Source organism: Amaranthus tricolor, chromosome 3, assembly GCF_026212465.1.
Source record: "Amaranthus tricolor cultivar Red isolate AtriRed21 chromosome 3, ASM2621246v1, whole genome shotgun sequence".
NCBI classification, from domain to species: Eukaryota; Viridiplantae; Streptophyta; class Magnoliopsida; order Caryophyllales; family Amaranthaceae; genus Amaranthus; species Amaranthus tricolor.
In genome coordinates this window covers 7,702,776-7,713,381 of record NC_080049.1, presented here as the reverse complement: position 1 = coordinate 7,713,381, position 10,606 = coordinate 7,702,776, and the positions used below count along the sequence as shown (strand labels likewise).

Sequence of the window (10,606 nt, the reverse complement as noted above, 5' to 3'; positions counted from 1 at the left end):
TAATGGAGGGTATAATTGAAAATAGGATAAAGCTACTAAGGACATAAAAGTTAAAAATCCGTACTAAAAATAGAAATGGGACAATTAAGGTGACTTGATCATAAAAGAAAATAGGACACATAAGTTAAATAGGAGGGAGTATTGAACTATGAGTAATGAACAAAAACAATTCTTACTAGGAGAAGTGGATAAGTTCTCAAGCCACATCGATGCATTATTATGTTAGAAGATGTACAAAAAGTAACAAAGATGTCCTTGACATCATTTTTTGTTTTAGCTGTATCTTTTCTTATGAAAACAATATAAATAAATTGTTCAAAATAATCTTCAATTATAAATTGACTAATTAAGCCAAAATTCTTACACCAGTCATGACCATACATCACCATCAAATCTTTTCAATTAGATTTGCAATTTATTAGTCCTACAAATGAAAATTACTCCAAAAAAAAACTAAAAAGTGCATACAAAAAGGTAATAAATACAATAATAAACCAATAAACAACATATCCTTAATTCACAACACTAAGAAAGGTCAAAATACAAAAATTCTAACTCTTATTGTTTAACTAAGATCTCTCTTGGGTTTCAAATAAACTATGTAGCTTTGCTCTTGAGTTGCAAGTTTAAGTCGAAAGATCGAGCGGGCGTAGTTTTTTTATTGGTTTTATTGTGTCAGGTATGCTTTCTACTTAGCGCCCCATTCCTCGACCATTGATACCAAATATTCTCGAAAAACTTCTAGCATATCCCGAAATGTGACTATTCCGATTGGGGTACAATCATCTTCCAAAACCCAAACATAGTTCACCCTATGTGCAATAGCTTGGATCATCACCGCGACCAATGAGCTCTTAGGATGGCAAACTGTTGCCTCAGCTTTCCTTACCATCCTAGCTGAGTAGCTCCATGACCTATGTCGTGCAAGTGATCTCGAGGAGGTTGATGAGGAGGACACAGACTCGTCATCTGATGAGGATGATACCGAGGAAGAATATGATGAGTAGTCGTCACCTAACATTTCCAACAACCCTTCTAGCTTTTTCGTTTTTAAACTCGCCTTCATCACTTGTACAATGTCATCAGGGGGACCGCCCCAGTCAATGTACGACATGAGATCACCCGATGATAATGTCACCATCGCGGCTGAAACAGTTTCGTCACATGCACACAGAGTGAACGGAGATATTTCACCTACTAGAGCCCCTTCTTCATCCACCACCCCAACCGACGTTTGCTCAATCAACGATTGCTCAATGGCCTTTAGCGCAGTCTTTGCTGGGGCATGGTAGTCCACCGTAAGAATTTTCGATTGGATGATACCAAGTTCTTCCACAGAGAGGCCCGGGATTGGGGTGAACAAGCCAATTCGGCTAAGGATGAATTGAATCACGTCTTCTTGTGTCAAACAACAATATTCACGACCGTTATGAATAGTCGGACCCTTGGCCTTTTGTTGTTTTCTTCTAATATACGAGCTAGCCGTACCTTGTATGGGCACCACCAAGTTTTGTGCACCTTCTAGAATCAGATCAATTGCTTCCAGTAAGCTGAAAATTGAACAAAAAATCAAATTGAGAACCCATAATTAGAAATGGGCAACATTTTTTCTTTTGCTAAAAAACAGAAATAGAGTACTCAGCACAATGTGACTTTACACAGCAGGAATTACATGCTTATACACAGAAATTTTGGCCATTTCCTGTTGGATATTGCAACTTGCAAGTAGTACCAAAGTCCACATCTTACTACTTATCGATTGCATCGTAAAATCGTCTACCTACTTTTACTGAACAAAACTACGATGAGTTCTCGAAGTTAACACAATTTTATCGATATCTTAGATGGTGATTTTTAAAAGAGTGCTACATTTTCATACTTATACTCAAACTCGGTTAGAACTTGCTATTTCACCAAAGGCGAGCATATCTATATCGAGAAAAGGTAAGAATGAAACAAAACTCAATATAAACCAAAGTAATCTTCACTACAACGATCTAGTAAATTGCGGAAAAGAAGGGAAGAAGTAACAAACATAAATCAATTTAACAAACACTTTCGATCAAGTCCAATCCTAGACAAGTATTGTTCATTTCAATGTTGTATACTCTAACACGATTAGCCTAGACACCGTACCCAAGAACCCATTGACCATAATAACTTTAAGCTCATGTATTCGAATTCACCACGTCAATAATGAATCTACAAATCACATAGTTCATGATTTTAGTTGAATCTTCACTTTCTTTCTTAATTGGGCCTCTATGAATTTATGAAACTTTACTATTTGTAGACTGTAATTAATAACAGAGGCTCAATGTATGTCTGTCACATGAGAGAGACACTAGTAACTTTACATTTCATTTGGACCACAATTTTAAGTAGGATTATCATTAATAACCGATCCGATCTCTAATATCAAAAGCTTTTTAGTTGGCCTTTTGATTGACTTTCGCTTTTTTTATTTCCAAAAATAAAAGGATGACTTTTAAGCAAAAATAAAAAGTTAGCTTGATCAGCATTTCGATCGGCTTATTTTCCCATTTTTTTTTCAAATAACTTTTAAATTATTAGTTTATTCAGATAGCTTAAAAGGCAACAAAAACAGTCCAACTCTTACAATCGGTCAAAACAACCATTTGCCAAGCATTTTCATTAATATGAAAATAAGTTGATTAGAGTTGAATATGGTAAGGCACACAGTTGTACTACCCTTGCTCTAATTTACATTTTAAACACAACAACTTCACCTAATCCCTTTCACAACACGGTATTCACCTCTCATGCCCAATTACAATTTCCTATTTATGGTGAGGTGACTTGTAAATTTTTATGATATTGACTTGACAACTAATATTATTGTACTTTATTAGTACCAAGATTAATTAAATATAATTAAATATAAATACTTACCATTGAATATAAATTTAAATGTTTACATTATGAAACCTACTAATTTAAAGTATAAGAAACTAAATAAAATTAATTATCATTTTTCGTAAGATTATTTCTATTAGACCAACCCATATATATTTAGTGCGCTAAAGTAACGCTTGCAATTCAAAAGTGATCAATTAAAAAAATAAATTAATTATAAGATAGTCTATGAGCTAAACTAATAATCAATTAAAGACAATTAATGAAACAATTAATGACAGTAACCTCGGTTGACAATAGGATTAAAAAAATACTTAAGCCCATGCGTTCCACGCTATGAAAAATTTACTGTCCATATATTAAATGTTTCAGTTAATTAATTTGAGTCTACATATTACTACTACATAAATAGTCCTTAATACAATGTATATAACCGTTAATAATAATTATTAGCTGTAATGCCTGTAAATCTTAGCAGACTGGTATTTTGTTTTTGACCAACTGTTCATGAACAATGATGTGAACGTTTTATTCTTTGAGGGGGCGTTAAGACATGAGCATTTTATGCCTTAACATACCTTTTAATGAGAGGTGCTCCACATCTCATACGATTCAATATTTACTCAATCTTATAATTAAATTCGAATTAATTCAATTTCAAAATTAAAATTATTTAGAAATAATATAGACACAAGACCAAATATTTAACGACTTATAACACGTATGACTCTGTTTTACGTTAATTATTATACGAGTAACGTTCTGTATATTTAACCTTAAATTATGATAGTTTAAGTTGAACTTAGATGAGATGGGATTAATAAGATAATGCATGTCATTTTCAGCACAATAATATTATCGCACAATTTAACCATAACCAATTAGATGAAATCAATCAATTATACAATGTACCAAAGTTTTTTTTCGTACGTGGATTACGGTTTTAATATCCTCAAAATTGCTAACAAAGATAATAATCTATTAATATTTGCATTATTTTCATGTATTATAAAGCTTGCAAAAATAGCAAATTATGAGATTTAGCCATACTATTCCCTCCTACCTACGAAATTTATCCTTTCCTTATATTCCGTCCCATTTAATTATTTATTTTTGGTATGACTCTCACTTATTCTTTAATTTTCAACTATATATTTAATTTATATTTTTACCTCATTCATACATTCTTGCACTTTTACATAAAATACCACTTTACTTATTTTATGTGATAGAGAGTAGTAATATATATATATATATATATATATATATATATATATATATATATATATATATATATATATATATATATATATATATATGATCAAATAAGAAAAATTTTAAATTGAGAAGGATGAGAAGTATTTTTGTTTGATTTTATTTGGTTACTATATAGTTACATTTCTGTATAATATAGTTACTTTTACAATTATGAGTTTTTGAATCAATCGTCACTATAGATTTTTTTATTTTAGTGAAATTAAGGATATAGAGTCCTTCTTACCCTTTTCAATAGATCGCTCTCGTATATATATATTAATTAAATTAGAAAGCTACTTTATAAAATTATATGTTAAAAGATTAATATCTTCTCATTTGTTTTAGTTATTAATAAAGTGAAAAGTACGATTATAAAGCACTCATTGGTGTTAATTGATGTAGATTTGGACCCAATTCATGTATAAGCATAAACAGCTTATTAGCTAAATAATACAGATTCGATAACATAATCAAAATGGAAAAAAAACTGCACTTGTTGCTGAATCTTAAATTGCGTCTCCACACTAATAATTATATACATTCTTTTAAATTTCCTTTTCAAGAAATTGAGGCTTAATATGGGAAATAACTTTTTGGTACAATAAAAATTATGACAATTTAAACATTAAAAAAATTTATTAAAACCACAAAAATTATGATTATATGCATGCCAAAAGGATTAATTAATGATGACATAATTTTTTTTATTAGTGAGGGAAAAAGTTGGGGGTGAATCCAATTTAATATCTTTCTTAAAAGTGGTACATTTTCTCCGACTAAAAAAAAATAATTTTAGATTCGTTCACTTAAATCTTAGTCTCTTACTCATGAAATTAAACAAAATTAAAATATCATTAAAATATATTTAATATGTAAATAAATTGCTTATTAACTTATAAGCGTTTTTACTAAAATGGTGTTATAATTGTTAAAGTTTTCCAAAATTTCTTAAATAATGGTCGTTTGTATAATTAAGAATTACATTGATTTATAACATTTAAATATTTTAAAATTAATGTTTTTACTGGTCTAATTCCCTTCGTTAACTCCGAAGTATGTAGCTACTAGCCAACTTTCATTAAAAAAAAAAATTAAATCAACTAATTAAAAAGTGAATATCAATCCCATGACACAACCACAATGGAAATATCATTACAAATTAAAAGAACGATCCAAAATAATATCAACTCTAAATATTATAAATTTATTATATTAATATCAATTTTTTTAAACTATATCTTGTGCATAAATTTAGATTATTAAAATATTTAAATTTGTCAAAATGGAGTTGATATATACACAAAAAATTTATCACTATTGTAAATTTTAACAAATTTACCTATTTTATTACTATTTTGTAATAAAATGAGTAAAAGAATAAAAAATTTAATTTAAGGAGGTGGAGTAAAATTAAATTTATAAAAAGACATACCTAGTAGAAGGATCCACGTGTTTGATAACGGAAGAAGGAAGAGGCAAAATGGCAGAAACAGGAGAAAGCAGAGCAGAAGAAGGAGAATCTAAATGATGTTTAGAAAGAAAACATATAATATCTACCATACATATTTTTCCAACACATTTACATGTTGAACCGATTTGATTATTATTATTATTATTATTATTATTATTATTATTATTATTATTATTATTATTATGATCACAGGACCATATCGTAATGAAGTTTTCTTGTGAAGCTTTAATGGCGGAAAGAGCATCAGCTACAGTTGCTGAGGATAGTGATAGTGATTTTAGTGCTGGTTTTCCCAGGCATAGGTCTGATACAACATGGTTTAACAAGCTGATTGCCATACAAATTAAATTTCACTAAGTTTTAATTTAGAGAGAGAAAGTACTCAAAGGGAAATAGGAAATTAAGAGGGAGAGAGAGAGAGAGGAAAAGGGGGTTTATGGTAATGGTAATACAATAAGTAGAATTCTATATGGTACATGATGAGTATAGGAGGGTGTTTGTTTGTTCATATATAGACGAACACGAGGGCGTGATGTGCTGTATGTGTGTGTCTACTCACTAATGTCTAGTACGTTGTGTACTCCTTCTAATGTTATTTTTATTTGGGTTTAAAGTAGACTCGATAATCTAATATTCACTCGATTTTGTATTGAGTATGTTTTAACTCGACTTAAAAATGAACTTGCAATTGTTTAAACATTAATATGAACACAAGATTTAATTTTAAACTGACCCGAAATACCTGACCCAAAGTGATTCAATGATCCGAATATACACCTCTAGTTATTTTATTTGTTTTTTAATTTTTTAATGAGTATATTTTTATTAAATTAGTCATATATTATTATTATTATTATTATTATTATTATTATTATTATTATTATTATGTGATACATGAGGAAATTATCAATATTTGTTAAATTTGCTAAAAACAAATCTAAATTTATTTTAAAATAAACAATTAATAATTAAATTAATTTCAATGGATCAAATAAAAGTTGATTTTTTTATTGACTATTTTAACTCTGATATATGAATATTTAATTGCGAAGAAAAATCACTTTGCAATCCTAAATTTTACTTAAAAGGAATGATCAAGTGGCCGTACAAAAGAGGAAATTATCCTATAATTTAGAAAGCGTTATACGATCATATAACTTAGAGAAGACATAATATGATTATACATCTTATACATCTTATACGTATCTAACTCTTTTTGTTTATCCCTATTTGCAACAACTCAAATGGCGAGGTACCAATACCATACTACCACTAGCTGTTATACTCTACTAAATTTGGGGACCTTTTCTTAGGTGTATTATTTTTAATAAATACACAAGTGGGTTTCTTTTTCCCTTTAAAAAAAAAAAAAAAAAAGGCTTTCGTTATCATTAGGAAAGGAGAAAAATATTCTAAAAGTGAGAAAAAGGGAAGTCAAGAGTGGCATGAGGAAGGTTACATTAATTTTGAGAATACGATGGTTAGGCTAGCTACTTGTCGTATTATTTGCTTTAATCTCAAGACCTTATCTGAAAAATATGGTATTTAAAATGTTAATTTAATACGTTTAGATAAATGAATATGGTTTATAAATGTTGATAATAATATTCTTTAAATAGTCTCAACTATATTAAATATTTTACTAAATCTTATATTTATATAGTTTAATGTTCTAATCCTTTTTACTTCTTTTTTTTTTTATTATTATAGGATATATTGTGAGAATGAATGAGCTATGTGAGATTCAATTTTAAAACCTTATTTGAAATACACGATAATTCTATAGTAGAATATAGACTAATTATTGTGTTGGAACTTTACAAACTCATGTTTAGAGCTTTGTTTATATCCTTACACATTTTTAAGATAACTTTTTGTATCATGAATTTGCATAAAATTTCATCATATGAAGAGCAATTAGCAGCTGCTTAAAGATACAGATAAAAAATTTATTTTTAGTGCAATTGTGTGTATATAGTTTCTATTTTTCGCTTATATATAAACGTTTATTAATTGAGCTTATATAGAGTGAAATATTTAGAAATTACACAATATTCACATAAAAATACATGTGCAACCTTATAATGCATTTATTTTCTCTCTATTATATATTCTCTCTTTCCGTAGAGAGTGGAAAAATAACATAGATAATTTTAAAACAAAAAGATCAAATGTGTAAATAAGAATAAAAAAATAGTAAAAATATTTCTATAAAAGAAATCATAACAAAGTAAAAGAGACGAAATAAAACAGAAAATGTGTTAATCTCATAGACATATAATTGGGCATAAAAGATTATAAGGATGTTGATGAGTACTTAGTGGGTTACTATACTAGCAATAGAACATGTTAATAGGACGGGTCGGTGTATTGAGCTGCATCTTTGACTATATTTAGCAGGTTATTAGCGGAGATTTTAATTGGGCGGTCATTATTCTATTATAGAAGATCAATAGCAGGTCGATAATGGGTCTAAAGTACATTTATAAATGAGCAAACATTAAGCAACTTAGTCTATTTCCTAGCTTAATTATGTACTTTCAATAGGTGTTTTTAGTTTCATCAACTTGATTTTTTTCAATACTTTTCTATATTTATGATTATGTAATTATAATAATAGTATTTGAACATGCTACAATGAAAAATCCAATTATTAAATAAAATAATAATAATAATAATAATAATAATAATAATAAAACAATAGTATTATAATGGTATAACATAAATTAGATAAACAATTACAATAAAAGACATGCCAACAAGCTGCTTTAAAGATACTGACCCACAATACACATAACTCATAACCCGCCCTCCATCCGGTCCCACCGATCGAACTACCTTGTTAAGTTAGCAACAATAAAAATGTGTGAGTGGAATAATAGAATGCAAGGGGCCTGATCGTTCAAGGTTGGATACATCATGTTCATCATATGTTTTTGGGTGTTAGTATCTTAATTAATACTATGCTTTGTACATATCTTATAAATATGTTTTAGACATCGACTTTTAAGTCTGGCCCATAAAGTCGATTCAACTTTTAATCTTTTGTAAGTAGTTTGTGCATAATTGCTTTGTTTTTTTTTTCTTTATGTTCCGTGTAAAGGCGTCTAGTCGAGGTATCAGTTATGATTACTGAAAATCACATTAACTTAGGTACTTATTGACATTTTAAACATAGGGATATTTGGTAATTGGGTGCTGGCTGTTTGCTTTTTTAATTGATTTGCTTGACTAGCTGAAAATGTTGGCTTTTTTGATGGATTTTAAGCTAGTTGAAAAGGTCAGTTGTTTATAGAGATGTTTGACAGACTTAAGTATTGACTGTTAGCTGTTTATTAGAGAAAAGTGAATCAACAAGCCAATAGTCAATATTGAAAGCTAACTGTAATAACTTTTTTATTTTAGCTTAAAAGTCAACTTTTCAGTTGGTTTAAAATCATTTACTAAACACTTTTTTGCTGTTTGACCAACCAATAAGTTAAAAGCCAAAAGCTAACCATAAAACTAAGCAAAATGTCATGAACCAAACACCCCCGTAATCCTCTCTCAAATGTAACCTCACCCTCTTAACTCTTCTACTATAGCATACTCCATTGTAGTCCACTAAAGTTCCTTCAAGAACTTGATCTCTCATCGATTACAACTTCTCATATGACACAATCTTACTGTGAGAAGTGTCTTATACATAAATCATATATTTCAATGCACAAATTTTTATTATATAGACTTTTTATTTTGAGGTAATCTAATAAAAAAAAAAGTCTCTCATAATAATAGCTCATCAACAATTGATAAACACACTAGGTATAAAAAGAACATAACCCATAATTAGATTAACCACCATAAATCATTTACAATTCATTAGAGGATTTGAAGATAATAAGAAGTCCAACTTTTCTACAACAAAGCAATTGTGTATGATAGCATATCATATTATTCACATATATTCTGATATATAAATATGATAGTATATTTAACTTATTATAGAGCATTGATCTGTTGTTATTAGTCCAGATTCCATTTCCTGCTAATGATCAGCCACCAAATGTTAACTTTTTGACCAACTTTTTAACATTATATTCAAATTGCAGCGAGAATTATATTTCGTGTCCCATTTGACTTTTCACGGATTTTAAAGAGAGTTAAAAGTGAGACTCTAAGGGTAGGAAAGAGAGTGCTATTATGGATTTTTTAATGTAAGAAGAGAAAATTAGTATAAGCAATGGAGGGTATAATTGAAAATAGGATAAAATTACTAAGGATATAAAAGTTAAAAATCCATACAAAAAATAAAAATGGGACAATTAAGGTGACTTGACCATAAAAGAGGGAGTAATTAATAGACAAGATAAACTTAGTTTAATTTATAATTACCAAATACCACATGCTTATAGTCAAGCAGTACATCTAGAACGACCGTCGATTTTAGATCTAAGAAACTACTCATTGATTGAACGATCTACAAATTAAAAAGAAAAAATATTATTTTTCCTTTCTTTTTTGGCGGCAAAGGTAAAGGACAAAACATTGCTACATTGTTTGTTTTTTCCGTCTTTTTTTGAATAAAACATTCTTATATACATCAAATAAAAGATGGAAATTACAAATTATAAAGTGCTTCTTGTTCTTTTTTTTTTTTTTTTTTTTAAGGTGTGATGTTTCTTGGTGTCCTAATTAGTCAATGTAAACATCCAATTAGATTCCTACGGAGTCATCATTAAATCCTTAATTGAATTGAAATAAAATAAAATTTCACAAAGTTAAGTTGAAAAGTCAAAAATAATAATAACTATTAAAAACAATACATAATGATTTATGATGTTCATCTAATTTAAGCTATGTCCTTTAAAATCTGGATGGTTATTAATTGATGTGAACGAGAAACTTTTCTAAAGCTTTGATGCAAATTACAATTGGAGATTCAAAGAGTCGGAGAAGAGGGGATGAGAGTTTTTGAGATTATAATTGAGAGAGAAATATACTCTATGAAGAATTAAATAA

The 10,606-nt window shown here is 28.6% G+C and overlaps 1 protein-coding gene across 1 annotated transcript; it reads right to left on the bottom strand.

The window, feature by feature from the left end:
- Positions 1-344: 344 nt before the first annotated feature.
- On the bottom strand, positions 345-6,069 carry LOC130807331 (CBS domain-containing protein CBSX5-like). Its single transcript, XM_057672500.1, has 2 exons — positions 5,567-6,069; positions 345-1,550 (listed from the first exon to the last, which is right to left on the bottom strand). Exons 1-2 carry the CDS (start codon positions 5,941-5,943, stop codon positions 689-691), a joined length of 1,239 nt encoding a protein of 412 aa, XP_057528483.1. The 5' UTR covers positions 5,944-6,069; the 3' UTR covers positions 345-688.
- Positions 6,070-10,606: the final 4,537 nt, after the last annotated feature.

Coding starts and splice junctions, on each gene's coding strand:
- LOC130807331 (XM_057672500.1), bottom strand. CDS start 5,943: ATGGCAATCAGCTTGTTAAACCATGTTGTATCAGACCTATGCCTGGGA. Junction 1,551..5,566: donor CACGTGGATCCTTCTACTAG/GTATGTCTTTTT, acceptor TTCAATTTTCAG/CTTACTGGAAGCAATTGATC.